General features: G+C 45.7%; 1 protein-coding gene across 1 annotated transcript; it reads right to left on the reverse strand.

Annotated features, from left to right (window-relative positions):
* Positions 1-13,003: 13,003 nt before the first annotated feature.
* On the reverse strand, positions 13,004-20,213 carry TMEM86A (transmembrane protein 86A; the record flags this gene model as incomplete). Its single annotated transcript, XM_080345279.1, has 3 exons — positions 13,004-13,431; positions 17,592-17,856; positions 20,115-20,213. 3 exons carry the CDS (start codon positions 20,211-20,213, stop codon positions 13,004-13,006), a joined length of 792 nt encoding a protein of 263 aa, XP_080201405.1.
* Positions 20,214-20,577: the final 364 nt, after the last annotated feature.

Consider the following 20,577-nt stretch of genomic DNA (forward strand, 5'->3'; position numbering starts at 1 on the left):
CACATGCCGTTCCCCTTGATTCCCCCAGAGCGTTCTGTAGACTATTAATGCCTCAGAGCAACACCTGCCGAGCAATATCCCTTCCCTTACAAAATCACCTGCTTTGGTTTATAATTGGGTGTAATTTAATAATGCATTTCTAAAGTGCCTTGGGAGCCAAATATCCAAAACCACTTTACAATTTAATGGCATTAGTGAGAGAAGGCATTGATATATCCCTATGGAGCAAAAGCCTGACACCTTATTTACTAACCAAGAAAGAAAGAAAATTAATTGCTTTCTTACAGTTGCATAGCAGATTAATGGGAAAATGAGATTTCCGATTCCTTCCTCTCTTGCTTTTCAGTCTGTATTTGTTTACATGTTGAGATAGGTATGCTGGTCAGATGCTGAGAGTAATGTGGTGTATTGCTCATTCTTCCTCTTCCCTGAGTTTTCCCTGTTGGGAAAGAATGCCCAGGTCATGAAATGTCATACCCAGGCTCTTTGGATTTGTACTCAATCAGAAGACTCTTTGTCTTGATGGTGCTGGCTCTGTGTTTGCATGTTTGCATGTTCAATAGACAGTGCAGCACAAAGCAACCTGTAGTTACTCTGTCCTCAGCAAAGTGTTTTGACTTCGAGATGGAGGATCCCAGGAAGGATTGTGCTTCCTGTTTCATCGCCCCAATGACAAACCACAGTATGAGTCAAGGCACCAACTCCGCCATGAACTGTGCTTTCATCAGCAACCCCCACCCAACAGTGACCCATACAAGGGTAATATTAGCATCACATCCAAGTCATGGTTCACCTCAACAAGTAGCATCTGTCTGCTTTGTGATCCCTACAACTTGCAGCTGCAAGCTGATCATCTGTGGTAAGTCAGACTTGCAGCCACTGTGATTTGTTGAGGGTGATTCCCTCCAGGTTGAATAACTGTACATTTCATGTCTCTCCATATAGTTTACACCCTGCTATTTTCCAGGGCAAGTGCACTTACTGGATCTGGTGCTATGGATCACACTTCTCGGGGTCAGTCAGGTCCTCATCCTTGTCCACAGAGGAGGAGATTGCTCAGTCTGTAGGTACTGTAGCTGGAGCTGCAAGGATCACATTGTAAGAACTTACCTTCATATCCAAAAAACAGCCTCACTATAACTTTGTCTTCCTCTGAAGTCACTGAGATTTTTCTTCAGTTACTTGAAGGTAATATTGGGCCCCTTAAAATGGCATCTTTTGGCTAGCAGGTCTCATGAGCTTGGTGGCTCAAAAGCAAATATGGCCATATCTCAGTCCCTAGCCAGGCTTGCCCTGCACCTATGACATACTTAGCACCTGCAAGCAGTCAACTGATGAGTTCTGACAATGGCTTCTGCTTTTTTTTGCAGATACCACAGACACTGCACTGGGTAAATCTCTTCCTTTGTCAAATGGCAGGATTTTGCCAACACTGTATGAAAGCCATAAAAACTTTAATTTCTTATTCCTCTCCCCTTTCCCTGTTGGTTTGGGGTTTTTTTTTCCATGCCAGAAGCTCCTACCCAGTGAAGCTTTAAATCAGGTTGTAAGACACAGCTTGGTTCTGCCTGGCTCAAATTGGTCCTGTGAGACTGAACACTTCCAGGTGCATGGGGTGAGGTTTTACCAACAGTAACCCATGCACCACACGTAGTTTCCCCATGTCACCATGGCCAAACTTGGAGCTTGTAGAATGGTCTTATAGTATGTACGGCAGTGCCTTGAAACAGCTGTGTCCTTTGAGTTTCATCAGGCAATGGTAGGAAACATTTGAGAGCAAGAATTATCCATCCTTTTGTCGGTCATGCCACTGGAGTATGTTTTCTCCACTCCCCCTTTCTAGAGAAAGGCCTTGGGGCCTCAGGATCTGTTGGTGTTCTCTTAAAAGGAATGAGAGAGGCAGAGAGACTGCAAGGTACAGCTTGAAATGAAACTGATACAGCACCAATAATGAGAGACTATATTTGGAAAGATCTTCTAAGGTTATTTTTGTCTGTGATCATTGCTTCTGGACAGCCTACTGACAACTGCTGATTTCCCAGCCCCTGGGGTTTGGTTCTCTCTGCTAATACAGAAGTAGCTCCCTGTGGGTCAGTGGAGGGAAAGGATGTGCACGCTGGGTTTCCTGCTCTGATTTTCAAGCAAACTTATTGTGCAGGATACATGCAACACTTCTTTCACTGAAACCAGCCATTGCCCACCTAAAAGACTGAAAGTAATTCTTTACCGTTTTTTAAGTATTCCTGGTGTTATTGGGTCTCCCACTTCCCATGCTCCCTGATGCTCTCCTCCCTGAAGCCACAGTTTCCCGGTCCCTAGAATCAGTGGGAGCTTTCCCTAGCTGGCATTGCTGCCAGCCAAGCTGATGCAAGAGGAACCCTGGCAGCACTGCTCACCCTGGTTCAGGGGGGGCAGACAGGCCTGAGATGCCTGAGAACAGCTTTCTATCTCCCCAGAGACCTGATTGCTGCATAGGACTTACCTTCTGCCTTCCCACAAAGAACTTGTTGAGGTGGGGACTGTTACAATAGGAACATACCTCTTCAAAGTTATTCTAAGCAGCCTGTTTATAAGCAGAGCCCGCTAAGGAGCAAGGCTTGTGAAAGCACTGTGTGGGTGAGCTGCTAATTTATATTCAGATTCCTTAATGGGAGCCTATTTCTGAGGTGTCCTGAGGCTTCTCCTTACCTTGACCTATACAGGCTCTTGGGAGGGTCTCTCTGCTGCTCAGCCTGTTTGCAGCTGAATAAGGTGGAAAAGCTAGGAGTCAGAATAAGAGACTGTAAAACTGACTTTAGGAGATAAGGAATTAATTGAATTCAAATTGAATTTAACTGCAGGTTTATTTTAGATTTCAGAAACTATATTCTTGCTGAATGTAGTTCTGGAAGAGGGGTAGTAACTGCCTGGAGTCAGGTATGGTAGGCTGGAGGACATTTTACTGTGTGTGAAAGCACTTTTCATTAGGCCTGGAGTGCCTTCAGACCAGGACTGGGAAGACTTTCTTTAGAGACTATTTTTGGAGACTTTCAATGGTCTTTACCTGGTGACTTGCTGTCCTAAGAGGAAGGAATAAGGAGTGTTCTAAGAGATCAGCAAATCTGCTCATTTGAGTAGCTGTGCAGGAGTCTCAGTTGCTGACACCATAGGAGCTAAACTTCTATTTCTCAAATATGTCTCCACTCTTCTTAATGTATTGTGGTGGGTTGACCCTGGCTGGATGCCCAGTGCCCACCAAGGCCATTCCATCACTCTTTTTCCTCAGCTGGACAGGATAGAGAAAATATAACGAAAGCCTCATGCGTTGAGATAAGGACAGGGAGAGATCACTCAGCAATTATCATCATGGGCAAAAGAAATTCAACTTGGGGAAATTAGTTTAATTTGCTACCAATCAAATCAGAGTAGGGTAATAGAAACTAAACACCTTCCCTCATCTGTCCCTTCTTTCTGGGCTCAGCTTCACTCCTGATTTTCTCTACCTCCTCCTCCTCAGCAGTGCAGCAGGACAGGGAATATGGATTGTGGTCATTTCATCACACATTGTCTCTGCCACTCCTTCCTCCTTAGGGGCAGGACTCTTCAAGGACTCCTCACCTTCTTCCCTGCTCCAGCGTGCGGTCCCTCCCACAGGAAACTTCTTCACAAACTTCTCCAATATGGGTCCTTCCCATGGGCTGCAGTTCTTCATGAGCTTCTTCAATGTGAGTTCTAAGGGGTGCTTCCTTCAGGAACAGACTGCTCTAGTGTGGGTCCTCCATGGGGTCACAAGTCATAGCAGTAAACGTGCTGCAGTGTGGGCTCCTCTCTCTCCACGAGGCCACAGGTCCTGCCAGGACCCTGTTCCAGTGCAGGCTCTGCATGGGTTTGCAGCCTCCTTCAGGCATCCACCTGCTCCAGCATGAAGTCCTCCCTGGGTTGTAGGTGGATCTCTGCTCCACCATGGGCCTCCATGGGCTGCAGGGGACAGCCAGCCTCACCATGGCCTTCAGCACAGGCTGCAGGGGAATCTCTGCTCCAGCACCTGGAGCACCTCCTGCCCCTCCTTCTTCACTGACCTCAGTGTCTGCAGAGAGAACTCACATGTTCTCACTCCTCTCTCTGGCTGCAGTTGCCCATTTGTGCAGCAACTGTCTCCTTCTTAAATATGTCCTCTCAGAAGCACGACCACCAGCACGGATGGGCTCGGCCTTGGCCAGCAGTGGGTCCATCTGGCATTGGCTCTATCAGACATGGGGAAAGCTTCTAGCAGCTTCTCACAGAAGCCACCCTTGTTGCCCTGCCACCACCCAAACTTTGCCACGCAAACCCAATATGTGTATGCTCCTCTGTTTCTCTTTCTTTTTTTTTTTTTTTTTTAAAGAAGGACACTTGTATTCTTCTGCTTAGCTATGTTTTCAGATTTAGCCTTTTTCTTAATATTCAAGAAAACAAATAGGGCATTGTTCCACCTCTGTGACACACGGCAGCATCTTTCCTGCTGTTGTAGCTCAGAAGGGGCAATATCATTTTCCTTAGGGTGGGAGGTGGCAGGCTGCAGAGAACACAAAGCCTGTTAGACCCAAAGTGAATTATTCAGAACAGTGATGAACTGAACAAGGGGAAATGAAAATGAAAATGAGAGCTCCCTAAATCTCAACTGTTCACTTCCTATGAAAACTGTGACCAGACTTTATCCTTTATGCAATGGAAAGCTTTATACAGCTTTTTAGCCAGAACTTTGTGAGACTTGCACTCAAAACACAGGGTTGGTTGCAGTACTTACGGCACTCATCCTTTATTTCTTTTTCTTAAGAAAAACATGATAATAGCTTCCTGGACACAGTGACAGAAAGTTTGCAGACGTCAAAACACAAGATGTAATTAGTGGAACTAGCTCTGCCTGGTCCAGCATGCAGAACAGCATTGCTGTGGCTGTGTAGTTTGTCTGTGTTTGTGTGGCCCAAAATGCAACTGCCCTTGGCTTCTGTAATGGTCAGTTAACCCATGTGGTAGAGTGGGGCCTCTGCTCAGTAGGAACACTTCTGATGTTTCCGTCTTCCTTCCCTCTAAGTGGTTTTGGACAGCAGGGTGCACGTTAAAGGTGATCTTTCTAATACCATCTGCTAATGTATCTTAATGAAAAGGAGCCCAAAATGCAGTTTTCTCTTCTATACATCAGTCTGCTTCTGCACTGGTCAATGAGAATCTTGCTTGTGAGTTCAGGAAGATACTTGGGTTCTGTCTCCGTGTCCCCAGATAGCCCAGCAGGACCTCCATGACGATCTAGGCTTCATTATGTCAAATTGTATGTAAACATAGAGTAAGCCATAAATCTGAAGTACTTAAAACTTTGTAATACCGAGTAAATACAGTCTGCAGCTTTGCAAATGAGAGTTGCTTTGTGAAAGTGCTGGCCATAGAAGGTAAAATTTGAGATTGAGAAGGGTCCATGAACTTCAGTGCTGGTGGCCAAGACTGGATAAGGAATTACAGAATATCTGAACCATTGAAAGATCAACACATTGACAGATAGATGAATATGCATTTATACATGGTGCTGGTTATTTTAATTTAGAGCAAATTCTTCCAGGAACCAGCTGTGGAGTAAAAGCAGACACAGACACAAATTCAGCCTGAGAATATTTTGCCGTCTTTGTTCCATCTGAAACTAGGAAGGAGGTGTGAGGAAACAGGATGCTCCTTCAAGCAGGCCTCTTAAGTTTTTGAAAATAAAGGGGGGGGTGGGGAGAAGAACCCACTTTTGCCTGCCGTTTACCCCTTTAGGCTGCTTTGGAAAGAATTTTGTAGTATTTCTGCCTGGTACTGATTCATTCTCACCACTCCACTTCAGAAGGGGAGTATGAAGAAGTCTCTGTCAAGACTGCGAGCAGATCCATTTAATGGACTGGGAATAGTTACACACTGTGTTTCTATGCTATAAATCCTTAAAACCTGTTCCACTGGTGACAGATGGCCTGGCTCAGGATTAATGAAACCAAATATCTGTGCCACTGCATCAAACAGCTGAAGAAACTGGCATCAGATATCCAAACTGAGAAGAATGTCCCCAGTACCCTACTTTTTCCACCTGGAAATGCTGCTGGGGCAGTGGGGGAGGAGAGACTTGGCCATTTGTCTGGGATTTCCAGGCAGCAAGCTGCCTTCCCAGAGCAATCCTTTGCAGCAAACTGCCTTCTCCCTGGAAGTATGGACAAACAGCCATTGTATGTGGGACTGGCTGTAGCAGTGAGCGTGCTTCAGGGCTCCGCGTCCCAGGGCACCCAGGACGTATTGGAACACCAGCCGGGTGCCTTTGTCGTGATGATGCCTGGTCAGTTTGTGTTGGATGTGTGCCCTGTGGGGTGCATGTGGCTGTGTTTTGGGGTTCCCCAGATGGGAATACTGTAGCCAGCTGTGACAGTGTCAGTCAGCTTCAGTGGGGTGCTGGGTGGCTCCAGGGCAGAGCCACATGACTGATGGACATAACAGCAGAACAAAACTGCCCACCACAGAGGTTCGGTTGACTACTCCATGCTGAAACTGTCACAGAAACAGAAAATAAGCAAGGAGACATATCTGCACAGTAAAAATACCCAGTAAATTAATATTTTAATTGCTGTTACATACAGAAGAAATGAGAAAAAAAAATACATTCCGAAGAAAGAATTAAAATAGTAAAATCAGCATAAAAATATGTTAAGAAAAGATCCCAGATCAAGTGGCCGTATTGCATGTGGTGACCTTTACAATCACGGTAAAGGAAGTAAGTGCTAGAGACTTTCAGACATGGCAAAATGTTTGACTTCCAGGGGAGAGCAGCTGCTTCAGTCCCATCTTTCAGTGCACTCTGCCCGGAATGCACGGGAGAGGGGCTGGAGCAAGAGGCTCGCATGGGTGCACGACATGGAGATTAGTGTTCAGGACAGACCAGCCAGTCTGCCGTCTCAGCTAGGCACAACTACTGCTTGCCCAACAGCATTTGGTTTTTTCTTCCTTGTTTGTTTTTGTTGTTGTTCTCTAGTTGCAGTTTTATTTAACAAAGCATGAGGTTCTGCTGGACTGACCCTGCCAGCACCGTAGTCTTGGAGCAAACCTCCCCAGGTGAATTAGGAGCAGGGCCTGGCCTGGCAGGAGCCTGCACAAGCAAGGACTAGATACATGTGTTTGTACTGATTCAGCACCATTGCCCAATGGGCTGGCTTTGGTTTCCTGCTTTTTAGCTATCAGGAAAAGGTTTATTTCCTGTTGTTCTCTGTCTTTTGACTGATCTGAATTGTCCCAGTCGTGCTCCCCGTGCAGTCTCGGTGGTTCAGCCCCTGCATCCCTCTTACATGACACTGGCCTTGTGCTTCTGCCTCGTCGTTGAGCCATCACACCAGTCCAGTAGCTCATCCTCCAGCAAGCACAGTGTCACCACAGAAACAATACAAGCCACAGAAGTTTTGGCATTCCTGCCAACTGGCCACCTTTTTTCATTTGTAGTCTATCTAGAGTTATATATTTCTATTCTTTACAATAAGAGCAAAAATAAAATAACATTACGAAAATTTCATCCAAACTAAGAAAACTAAAACCCATCAAACATTTTAAAGAAACCATAAAAATTTGCATTGTGTTTGCTTCTGAGTTCATATCAAGATAAGATTTTACTGCAGCTGCTTCAATGTTATGGTCCATTTCATATGTACACAGCTCACGTTCCTTGGTGTGTAATTTCTCACATTCACTTGTGTTTGCACAGCAGCTAGTTCTACCAGAACTAAGTAGTTTCTAGCTGTGGTCCAGATTTGAAATCAGTGAACAGTGGCATTTTTATTTGAGAACATGGTGATGGTTTAGAGCTGTATTTCTAGATCAACTTTTGTTCTGGGCTCTAGGACTGGTGGTACAAGCACTCCCTCCGCTACAGACCCTGCTATTTCTTTGATTCAGGTGAAAAGGAAGTAATTCAAGAAGGATGCACCGACCTTATTGATTCCATTATGGCCTTCCCTCTCTGCTAATTTTAAAGCCGGTAAAACTTACAATCACAGAAATTAAGCACCCTTTTGTAAGTTGTCCCATGAAACCGAGCTGACCTTCTGCAGAACGAAGGTTGAACAGAATAACTTCACTTTCTGTTCCAGTCTTTTCATCAGCCATAGCAGACTGTGAGGGTACTGTGTTTTGGCTCAATAAGATTTATCCTTGCTAACAGTCAGGGATGAGACCAGACTGCAAAATTTGGATGCAAGGTTCAGGTCTAGGGATTTGGTTGAGGCTTTTAGAACTAAAAACGATTTGCAAATCTGAAATTAGAGTTCAGACTTTTAAGTTCAAGTGCAGCTGAGCTCATCCTGTTAGTGTGAATAAATATTTTGCATTTGCTTTCCATCTGATGCAAACTGAAAAGATGGTCACACATTCCACGCTTTAAGAGCAGTCCTGCAGATCCCTGAAAGTATTTTTAACATTAAGGTAGGATAAATACTTGGGATTATACAGCACTTCACATCTTCCAAGTCCTTTATGAGCATTAGTCCTCACAGGTAGGTAAGTGCTAATTTCCCCATTTTAGAAATGGGATGAGGGCCTCGTCCCCTGCTGTTGTAACTTGGCATAGCACTGGCTCTTGTACACTTGTGCCTATTCACACCAGATGAGGACCCAATCCCAGAAAATTTAAGTGATTTACCCAAGGCCGCAAAAGGAGCAAGCATGGATAAAAGGCAGAAGTACCCAGGAGGACTTCCGTCAGCAGAAGTCAGCAACTTCCCATCCTCTTCCAAGAACACATTTAGGCTACCTCTGCTTAAAAGAGCCCATCTCTGTATCCAGAAAGCAAGCAAAGAGAAAGGGGCACCTGCCACTGAGCTTTACAGTTGCTGTTTGCTTTGATCTGCTTCCTCCAGAACAGCTCCCAAAATTACCATGATAGCAAGCTGAAAACATACAGGTATTAGTGTAAAACTAAGGAACCAGAGAACTTTGAAGAGCTACTACAAAATTCTGCAAAGTTTGTCCTGGGAATTTTATATAATTGTGTAAAAATGTATCAGTTACCTCCACTGATTACAGCATGAAACCTTCAGCAATCTCCTTAAAAGCCATGTTAGAGTACTTCTTATACCAGTCAGTCTTACAGTTGCCTCAGTATGGAGATGTAAGACCCCAGGTATTAAGCACAAATACAGTTTTCGTGGTAGCGTAGGAGTAAAGCTGTTAAAATCCTCTGGCTTCGTTCTTCTCAACCTGCTGTTTTTACACCAGCTTCACCCTGCTGACATCAGTGTGACTGGCACAGCCCAGCAGCATTACTAGCAGTTAAAAACCAGTTGCAATTAGCATTGCTTTGACTTCATTGGGAATTCTGTGTAAGATGGTTTTATCTACAGAAAGAGATACAAGGCTTAAATAAATGTGCTACATCTTTTATATGTCCAAATAAGGAGCCAATGGATCTCCAAGAGGGTAATATCTACACAAAGGAAAGAGAGCAAAAGTAATCAGACCACGTGTGTAACGTCAAGCAAGCACAGATGGGAATTGCAGAGGGGTGTCTGAATACAGCAGTGTGAAAGAAAAGCCTCTGCACCTAGCAAGGAAAAGAGGTGATATTGCTGGGGGCAGGCAGGCTGCACTGCTGGGGTGCTTCATTCCCTCTGTAACGTCCCTGGGCCAACACTGGGTGTTTCTCAGAGACTGTACCCCTGAAAAGGAGAGAATGGATCAAACCTCACAGTTTAACAGTGCAAAGAGGCAACAGGAAAGTCCCCAAGGGCAGTGCCACAGTCATGTCATTCCCACTTCTTGTTTGCTCCCTTTCAAAGTGAAGATTGCCCTCATTGGGGTTGAGGGAACAGTTTTAACCCCCAAAAAAGGTATTTAACAGACTGTCAGCAAGTGCTTATTGTTTCTAAGGGTTTACAAAAACTCAGGATTGTGTCAAATCGGTGTCCACAGCAGCTGGTCTCTTCTCAGCAGGAAAGAGCCTCCAGGAAAATGGTCTCATTCAAGTAACAGGGATTAAAAGGAAGAATGCAGAGCAGGAGAAGGATTTTGAAGACTGAGAGCCTTCATTGGCAAACCTCCAAGCCAGCCAGGACTCTTCCTGACTTTGTATGCTGAGAGCTGTGCCTCCTGTTCCTGGGAAGGCTGAAGCTGTTGCAGCACTGGGATGGAGCCAGGGTGGCTGGCCAGGATGCATCCAAGCCAGCCTGCTCCAGGCGAGGGGACAGCGAGGGAACAACAGCCCACTTTGGCTGCATGTGTTTCTGCTGTCCCAGCTGGAGCCACCCAGAGCCTCTGCCACCAGAAACTGCACCTCTGACGGCCAGTGAAGAGGACAGGTCTCCTAGTATCACTTAAAATACCATTTTCTGCAAATATCCAGTGGCTGATGGCAGAGCAGGATAACAAAGCAGGCCATGATGAAAAAGCACTCAGAAAAGCAACTCAGTGATCTTCAGGAAATTGAAGACTACTCATTTCTAGAGGGGAAGAAACAGATAGATAGTCAAAATTCTAACTTTTAAATAAAGGTTACGTTATCACACATGCGTTTTCCTCAAAGCAAAGGGAAGCTCAGTGTGCCAGGGGCTTCTCTGAAGAATTGCCAGCTAAGGACTGAGCGTACTGGACTGACCCCCGACAAGGAGTTGTAAATCAGACTGAAATGTGCTGTTTGCTCACGTGCTGGGAGGACAGTGGGGTTCACCCCAAATGCTTAGATTTCTTCTTAGCTGTTGCCAGAAAGATTTGCAAATAGTCAAGCTGAATAACAGCAGGTGACATCCACAGAGAGCTACACTGTAGGGTTCAAGCTGTGGCCGGGAGGTAAGCAATGCTGATGAATGAAGATGTTTTATGGTCTAAATTCCCTTAGCAGTTTACTCCAGACAGGCCCCGGTGTGCCAGTGAATGAATACGGACAATATTACACAACAGCATTAAAGGGAAGAGATTACACGGGGCTGTGCTATTTACAATGCTTTCGCTCTCAATAATGCAGCTGACCTTTCTGATCTCAGTCTGAAAAGCAGCAGATGCCTCCATGGGGTCAGGGTGGTTAACCTAGATTAGATTTTTTGTAATGCTGGCTGCATTTCCACTAATGCAGAAGTCATGGGGAGGCAATGCCTGTTTCTCACCCAGTCCTGCCACGCGAGGCCGGAAAGGAGCAGGAGACCCACTTAGCACCTTTCAACACCAAGGGAAAAGCTCACAGGGTTGGTAGGGTTCCCTCAGATGCCCCCTGACCCTGCCACGCTCCTCGGAAAGAGAAATTCCTGCTCTGCTGACTGTGCCAGAGACTTGGTGCCAGAGTTGCGCCTGGAATGGTCTGAGCACGCTAGGTATGGAGACAGCGGTGATTTTCAGCCCACAAGGCTGGTCTGGAGGGCTGTCCCTCCTGCTGGCCCTGCTCACACGGGTGTGTGCAAGGGGCTGTTGGGGCATGCATGGATTTGAGTTGTGCAGTCCCTGTTTGGCTGCAGGTTTGAAGATGTGCGGGAACCCTCAGCAAGCTTTCTTTGCACACCTGAGTGCATTCATGTCTTAAGCCATTGGGGAGCATCACAGCACATGGAACAGCCCTAGGAGGGACAGAAGGAAAAAAAACCCATTCAAATAGTTTCAAACAGAAACAGAGATGGCTGGTAAATATCCTAAATAAGAGAAAAATATGCATATGATCACAAATGAACTTGGATTAAAAATTCAGGGCAGCCTCTTCCTTTATCTCTTTAAGAGAGTCTGAAGTCAGAAGTAATCTTGCTTCAGCAGATGGACAGACAAACTAACCAAAGAATTTGGAACAGAATCAAACAGGCTTTCCCAGCCCTGTTGGCACATTCTCACTGCATCCATGTAAGTTTGAGAAGGAAGCAGCAGGCACTTTGAACACAGGACAGAGCTTTTCAGGAAGCTCTGCTGGAAAGGGGCTTTCCAAAAACAACTGGCGCAATCATTTACCACCACCTGGCAAAACACAACAACAATTTACATCCCAAATCAGGGCCTTGACCACAGGAAATGCTCACATGAAGATTCAAGAGAGATACTGCAAGCAGCAGTACTGTAAAGCTTCATCAGTATCTGGAATATTATCTGTTAGGATACTGGGGAAGAAAGGCATAGAGGTTAGATTCCTTACATTAGTAAGAGACACATGCTCCAAGTCCTGCTATAGAAATCAAAGTTCCTCATGTGCCCATTCCATCTCAGCTATCACTGGTGGCTGCAGACACCATATAACCACATGGAGAAGAACACACTGGCCTAGCTATCTGGATGTCCCTGAAATCCCACCAAACTCCTAGTTCTGTCACACGCAGCAACCTTGTGTTGCACCTACGGACCTGCCCTGGAGCAGCAATCAGCCGTGATCAAAGCTCACAGCGCTGCATGCCAGCGCACCCCTTGTTTTGTGCTCTCTGCCTGGTGCTTTGCTTTCATTCTGGTTCTGCTGGGGGCTCCCCGACATGCTGCTGTTGACTCCAAAGCTCAGCCCTCATCTGGATATGCTGTTTTTACTCTACCTCCAGGCTTCCTTTCAGCAGAGGCAATAGCTCCAGTTTGCCTACTGAGTTTGTAATGCACTAACAGAAACAAATGTTGGTTAAATTCATTTTTACCTATGACTTTAGTAGACATCTGTGCCTGTCTGCCTACTATAGAAAGTAAGTGTTCTAGCACAGTGCACGGCCAAATCTCCTCACCATCAGCCCTCCTCTTCCCAGACAATCAGCATCAGTTTCAAGACTAACAATAAAGTGTAGTAATATAGCACTTCCAAGGAGGAAAAGTTGAATGAGTAGCTACTGCAGGGACAGTCTAAGCTTTCTGATGTTGACTCCACACGGAAATAAGCTGTATTCAGAGAAAACCATTGGAAAAAAAAAAAAGCCCCAAAGGTAATGCTTCAAAGAAGCAAAATCAACACCACCAATGTGCCTAGAGAAATGGAGATCTCTCTCAGGGGTGAATGCAGCTACAGCACCTGAGATATAACCCACGTGTTCACAGACTATTGGTGCTCCACCTAGCTCCTCTTTCTGAAGTCCTCTTCATCTCTGGTCTCTACAGCTGACAGTGCAATAAGCATTTGGGCTGCATAGTAAGTAGCCATGATTTTGAAGCGTGAGTAGGGCACAGGAAAGCAGAACTTGTTAAGTGCAATGGTCAGATCCGACACCATGAACAGCATCGCGCCGATGCAGGCCGAGAGCTTGGTCCATGTCCAGAGGTCGTTGCACAGCTGCATGCCCGCGATGGCTCGCCAGCCCATGAAGCCAATCAAGGCGATGTAGACAGCTACCAGGTAGGTGAATGGGCCTGAGAGGTAGGAGTACAGGAAGGCATAACAGGAACTGGAAACAATGCCCATCAACAAGCCGGCTTTGAGGTCCAAAGGCTTCATACCGAAGGCTGAAGAGTACAGAATGTGTGTGATGGCAAACATCAGCAGACCTGGAAAGAGGCATTGACATAGCAAGTGTGACCTTTCATCAGTGACTGGCAGTTGGTAGCAGAAGAAAACATGTGGCCATACTGGGTTTTAAATATAACACAACAAGCACAGGCTTAGATGTCCTTGCAGTGTTACAACCCTTAACACTTTCAGTGGGAACCATACTGACCACTTGGAACCATTTTAATATAAAAATCTGTGCATGGGAGATCAGCCTTAACATCACGCTCCCATCGCAAGAAAAAGCCCCAGCGTATCCACTACTGTAGCCAAGTACATCATGCTCTTGTGATGCAAGCCTGTTCGCTGAGAGGCCAGGTGAATTAAGCTGCTGTAGAAGGCACAAAGCTTGTTTTTCAGGTATTTCTTCCTCCCCTGCTTTGGAAAGAAGGGTGGGGGCAAGGCAGACCAAAGATTAACCCCTCTAACTATCCAGAGTGTTTTGCTCATAGGTCACATGCGGAACAGGAAGGCTGGAATCAGAGCAGTGTAGGAACAAAATGTGATAAAAAATACCAGTCCCTCCAAACCCAGACACAAAGCCTGACTGTATTTAGCCACAAACCCAAAGGCACTCAGGGACTAAATCTGGCTTCTACTCCATCTCTGCCCATAACTAGGAGAAACCTAAGCTGGAAGGAAGCAGCTGGCATATTTCAGGGACTGCACCAATGTGATCTGCCAATAATTTTATGGCTATTTGCGAGATTCAGATGAAGCTCAGCTGGAATCAATCAGTGAAAACAAAATGCCAGCTTCCCTTTGAAATGCACCACCCCTAAGAAATGCCAGATGTGGGTGTTGCAAGGTACTGCCCCTATGTTATCCACTTGCCACTCATCCATTTGTCAAAACATGTCCCAATGTATTGGTACAGCTGCTGACTACTAACTGTCATTCCAATCATAGGTATTGGGCCCCAAACTGAGTCTGGCTTCTCTGGTCCTCTGCTTCCCAGCCCCACACATGGTGCAGCTACAGGCTGTCCCACTTTATCCTGGCCGAGTTATTAGAGTAGCTGGAAGTTTTCATGCAGGTCTAAAGCATGAAATGGAGAAAAGGATCTGGGAAGCCGAGTCCTCCAGCAGGATATTTTGTTTACATTTAAGACATGATGCTGTGGCGTAAAGGGCAGCCACTAAAACCTGCTGCTGGCAGACATTTCTTCATCCTCATACTCTTGTGTTGAGGCACCTTAAAGAAGGGGGAGTGTGTCCCAGCCTTTGGGGAGGACCAGATTGGACATCCACTGAAAGCTCAGCCATGGTGGGATGAGAGGGGAGGGAGGGGGCTGATAAGTATCTGGTCTGCAAGGTGAGGCAAGAGAAAATTGACGGTGTGAAGGAGAAGGACAAGAAGTGCAAAGGAGGGCAAAAAGAAGCTAATGTTTCATAGAACTATTACACATCATGGGCACAGCACTGAAGGAAACCGAAGTGGGGTTTAGGACAAGAGATGTTTGTAGTGTTATAGTACAGGAAAGGTTAGAGCCCTGGGGGTGGTAAGGAGAAGAAGGTTACTTCACCCTAGCAGTGAGGACTGGCATTATATGGAGAGTTCTAGGATGGGGAACTGAAGAACATGTTGTCCTTCATGCAGGCACCTGGAAATGAGGAGGAGGAGAGGACAGGATGTGGCAGTGAAGCAGAAGCCCAGAAAGGCAGGAGGAGTTTTGTGATTTGTGGTGAAGCTGGTCATAAACGAGTCAGCTCCCAGGTTTGCTCATTCAACACCCACAAATCAAGCCAGGAACTGGGGAAACCTGTGATGGCTGCACAGGGAGGGGCAGCACATGTCTTAGCCTTCAACTTGGTCCACCCAACCACATCAGGCAGATCAGCCCTTCTGCTCTCTGCCTGCTTCCTTCCCCTGGGTTTCCTTCCTCTTCCCTGCCCCCAGAGTTTCCTCTCGGGCTGGCAATAAGGCTTTTTTGTTAGTCTCTGTCCTGTTCACCAAATGCATTATTGTTTCTAAGTGTCTGCTGTCACGGGAGGTGGATGTTAACACTGTGAAGTATCTTCTACTCTAGTCAGAAAATAGAGTGTTATCAGTGAACTGAAACAGCAAAAATGAAAAAAAGTCAAGTGTGCCAGAAGCAGGTTCCCAGGCTCTCACTTCCCTATAAAGAAATGAGCAAATGTCCTTGTATTAAAATAAACTCAGTGTCTCAAAAGCTATTCAAATCAGCCCAGCTTCCAACCCTTTTTTTTTCAGCCTGACAGCTGTAGAAATTGAACTGAGAGTGCATTTTTATCTAGTATTTCCTCTTATTCTCGTGAAATTTCAAATTCCTACCAACAATGATGTCAAAAGGTCGAATATTGCCAGCTGTCAACAGCAGCAGCCTGCTGAGTTTTAAGTAGAAGAAAATACACTTTGTAGGAGAGGTGAGGGATGAGTGGGGTGATGTGCTTTATCTGCTAACAGCTGGAACGCAGCTATTGAAGGTGGTAACTCAGATTAGTATGGACTGAGGCAGGCATGGGACAGCCAGCATGAAGACTGAGGTTTTCAAAATGTTTCAAAAGAGCCTTTCTTCTCCTTAAGAAGAAAAATGTGTCTAAGCCCACAGAACAATTCTTCTCAGTTGTGAGACTAGGGTCGAAAACCCAACTTATCTGCACGTTAAAACACATTAACCAGATACTGCATTGCAGTGACTGGCTGACCTTCGTATAACACTAAATTGGAGAGGGAACTCAGAGACATCCCAGCTACATGGAAACAGAGAAGCTCAGAATGGTCAACGTACAAAAACGGTCATGGTGAGAACTGGGCCTTTGCCAGGCCTCAGGTCAGGGACCAGTTCCAGGAGGCAAAACAGAAGCAGAAGCAGTCGGGCTGAGGTGACCTGTGCTGAGCTGGGTACCCCTGTTAGGGGGAGGCCCATCAGTGGGAATGCCAACACTCAGCACAGAGGGGATGGCACCCCAAAAGAAGGCTGGAGCTCCTCAGCAATGTGCCCAAGATTCAGCCAGATAGATCCAATCGTCAGGCCCTAATCTAAAACCCACCAAAATCAGTAAAAATTTTTACATGAACTTTTAATGAGATTGGGATAAACCCTTGGGAAGCAGGATTAAAACCGCATTCAGAGCATTTGGCCTTTCATATCTGGCATTGCACACACTTCCCTTTCATGAAGAAAGAGCTTGTGGGAATCCCAGAATAAAACTAAATACTGACCTCAAGAGAGGGGGAAAACATAAGCCTTTGACTTTCAGAGCTGACAACAGCAGAAGTCAGAAAAGTCCCCTCATCACATTTTCTAGTGGGACAGTCAAAGCAGCCAGTTAATGGTGAGTGTTATGTGAAATCCCTGTGCTGGTTAAAATAACTTCAGAAAGCCCACCAGTCACTTTAGTAAAGGACTCAGCTGCTGCTTATTTCTTGTGACAGTCCAAGGCCTGGGTGAGTGTTGCTGCAGGCAGGCTCAATGTAGCTTTAAATGATTAAATCATTATGTTCTATTCTGCAAACTAGCAAAATAAAAGAAGCTTGTTTTGCTCTGAGAGATGTAGATCTTTCTGTAGAGAAGACAGGCCACGTGGTAAGGTTTGTCCTTGATTCCCCATCATTTACATGTCTTGCAAAACAGACACCTTGTACAACAGGCTACATGATTCATATTGATGAACCTGCAAGTAGGACAACATTTCTGATGCTTTGTTTCTAGCATCCACTTAAACACCTGCCCCAGGCTATAGGCTTGTCTGTAAAAATATAAGGATCCTCTCCACCTGTTCTACACTGAGGACCTATTTCTGATCCTTGCGGCAAAGGGCTGACAGATCTCCCTGCAGAGAGTGAGGAGGTAGATACTTCGCGTGGCTTCATGGGATCTGCTGAGTGCCGTGAGCATTCCCTTTCCCCCAGGGATCCTGCTCATGCCACATTCTCAAGCCTCAGCCAGCTGCGATGCTGTGAGCACGTGCCAGGGAACCAAACCTGCCCCAATTACCTCAAAGCTCAAGAGAAGGACTCATCCACAGTGTGACTCCACTAACCATGATGGATTTTAGTCAAGGGATGTGTGCTTCCCACTGCCTGGGGCTTAAGCTGTACATGAATAAACAAAACATGTGGCCCAGCAACTCATTACTAAATAGAGTAACAGCCAGACACTGTGGCATCCCTTTAGGACTGACACCGCACTCACCATGAATGAAGTAGCCCTGCTCTTGCCAGATGAGAAAGGCATCTCCCACTGCCGAAAATATGAGTCCCGCTAGGATGCGGCTGGCGCTCCGGTGTGACACTAAAAAGTTAATTCCATGAGCCAGAAGGAAAACCCACAGGCAGAAGATGGGCAGACATTTGATGAGGGCACTGAACCAGGAGGGGCTGGAAGTTGGCAGCCAGAGCACAAAATAGACACAAGTGGCTTTAAAGAAGGGCACCAGTTTGGGGCCTTCACTCTTCACCTAAAAGGAACAAACATTAAAAAAAGATAAATTAGTGGGATTATCAGAAGCAGCAGTAGAATAAGCTGCATAACAGAACTGTCTCCTTCCTTTTGAAAGCTTCTCTTTCATGTATACTGTCAGCTGGCAGCATTTCTACTCTGAGAAAGGCTGGCTGAACTTGACCATGATCCTCAGCCTAGACCTTTGGGACCCTCTCTGCTGAAAACACTTCTTGACTGGCAGGATGTCTTTTGCATGATGGAGATGGAGGAAGTTTTAAATATCTTTTTATTTGTTCTACAAAAAACATTTAGGCCATTTATCAAACTTCTCTGGTGGTCCTTACCACCTATCTTGTGTTTAGACTAACCCCTTTTTACACATCCTTTCCTGTAGCTGCGAAAGTACTGCACTCCCTAGGAATATCTCAGCAGCAAACAAGCCAATAAAAGTGCAAATCTTCTCTCCCATTTTGATGAAACCTCTTGCTTAGCTGGTTGCAGATCACCCTGAGGACACAGCCTGTCTTCTAACACATTTTTCCTCCTGCTCTGTAGCCTCCTGCCTGAAGCTTGCTGTTGGCATCACCACATGACTTCAAACCCCATCACATCCACCTCACAGGTGAGGATGTCACTTCCTCAGCTGACTAATATCAACCATGTGTTGCTTTGTTCTAGCATTACACTAATAATAGACTGCCCATATTGCAGGAAACATTTTGACTCGGGGCTCTATTGTGTCAATCCAGACACAAAAATGCAGCATGAGCACTAGGTTACTCATAGCAAAGCTACAGCACAGGCCAGGTGCAGAGCTACAAACTCCACACTCTGGGTCTGGTCTTAATGTACACTTAGCTGAGACCACTCCGGAAAGTGATGATACATATTGTGTTCACCTGTCCTCCTGTGATACCTCTGCATTTTAGTGCAGGTGGATAAAACAAAGCTATGCTTTCATTTTCTCCAGGAGAGCAGCTGAGGGCCAAAACAAGGAGCAAAGGAAGAGACTGTGATTGCCTCAGTTGCCTGCCTGAGCATTGTCCTGGAGTCTGTTAGGTGGCCTGTTTGCTCCTGCAGCTGAGTGCAACCTCCAGAGCTCCCCTGCAGGCAGGCAGTTCACTCTCAACCTTCTTATTTCTTTAGTCAAGCAAGATTCAGTTGCTTAGTATCACAACGACTTCCCACTGCTTATGGCCGAATCACACAGAGGCCTTATGCACGGGAAGAGGACATGGGAGAAAATGAAGAGGCACCGGAGCTGGGTTCACAGTGCAAAATTCATCAAAATCTGAACATCCTTGTGTGACACTCTGGGGTTGTTTATCTCACACAGGAGCCCATGCTTCAAAAACCTCTAACAGAAACATTGGTCTTTCTTTCCAAATCACTTGGCTGTATTTCTGCTTCCTGCATCATGGCACATTGCCATGACACAAAACCAGCATCCGTTTCCCTTTAACACAATGCAAATTGGTGCAGATACCTAGAATGGCTGAAGACTACACAGCAAATACCTCTATGCTTACGGTGCTCAGTTAATAAAGCTTAAACTCATCAAAACTCAGGAGCTTTTACAAACACGAGCAAAGGGAGTAAGGTGAAGCTGGGAGACAGGGGCAGAGGCAGTGAAGGAAATCTTCATATGCAGTATCTATAGAGGGAATGCAATCTCTGAAGCAGAAAGACCATAAATAAAGGGCATCCCAAGAAGACAGTGCTTTCAAAATTTTTCTCTTATCTGATGGAAATTTCCCCAGCATATCAGCACTTTCTTAGCAGTAAGGTATTTCATTATTCCTCTATACATTATTCATAGGCTATTGCCAACACAATCTTTAAACACTCCATTAAACAACCAGGCTACACAATTCACTCACAAAAGGACATCAGCAAGCTGTTAACTTTATTGTATTACATGGGGAGCCCGACATGAGCCCTCTACTTTGGTCGTCTAAATTAATCACCATTTACCACTTGTCTACATTCCTTGGGAGAATTCTGGCAGCAAATAGCAAATGAACTGGAAATAAAAGTCATAAAAGCCCACACAGTCTCACAACACTGGGAGTGTCTGGGAACTATCAAGCGTCGTAGGGAGAAGAGTGGAGCCAAGCTTCCCAGCTTCCCCCTCCTTCAGACGCAGCACCTTGCCCTCCTGAAGTGACACATCAGACTCAGACTATCCAAAGCCAATTCCCAGCTACAGCTCTCTCCCCTCCCCTTCTGACTCTTTTCTATTAAAAATGTAGTTGATGACATTCATCCTCTCACAGTTGCAGGCAACAGTTGCTGCCAGCGCTTCTGGCAGGGTTTCCTCCTCTCCCCGACCAGTTGTGGAGGATCCCCACCATGCCATAAGGAGCCTGACATCTTCAGCACAGAAAACTAACAACCTCCAGAGCTACGATGTGTGAAAGAATTTCAACATCAACAGTGCTCCATGTCCCTGTAGCAGTCTCAGCTAAGGTAGGTAGTTTTGTACCTCTGAAGACAAACATTTACACTGAAAGATATAGTTCAAGTTCAGCCTTGTTTGCAACACATCACAAAGGCACAGTTACAAGCATACAAGAGAGTGTTTGGGTTAATAAACACAGGAAGTTTTATTTAATACCTCATATTAAAAGAAAAACACCTGCTAGGAGCAGTTACCATTACAATCACAGCTTGCCCTCCCCTGTGTGCATGCATGATGAGACAGGTTTTAATTACACTTGTCATTTTCCCCAGGAAC

This window comes from Nesoenas mayeri, assembly GCF_963082525.1.
Source record: "Nesoenas mayeri genome assembly, chromosome: 5".
Lineage (NCBI taxonomy): Eukaryota > Metazoa > Chordata > Aves > Columbiformes > Columbidae > Nesoenas > Nesoenas mayeri.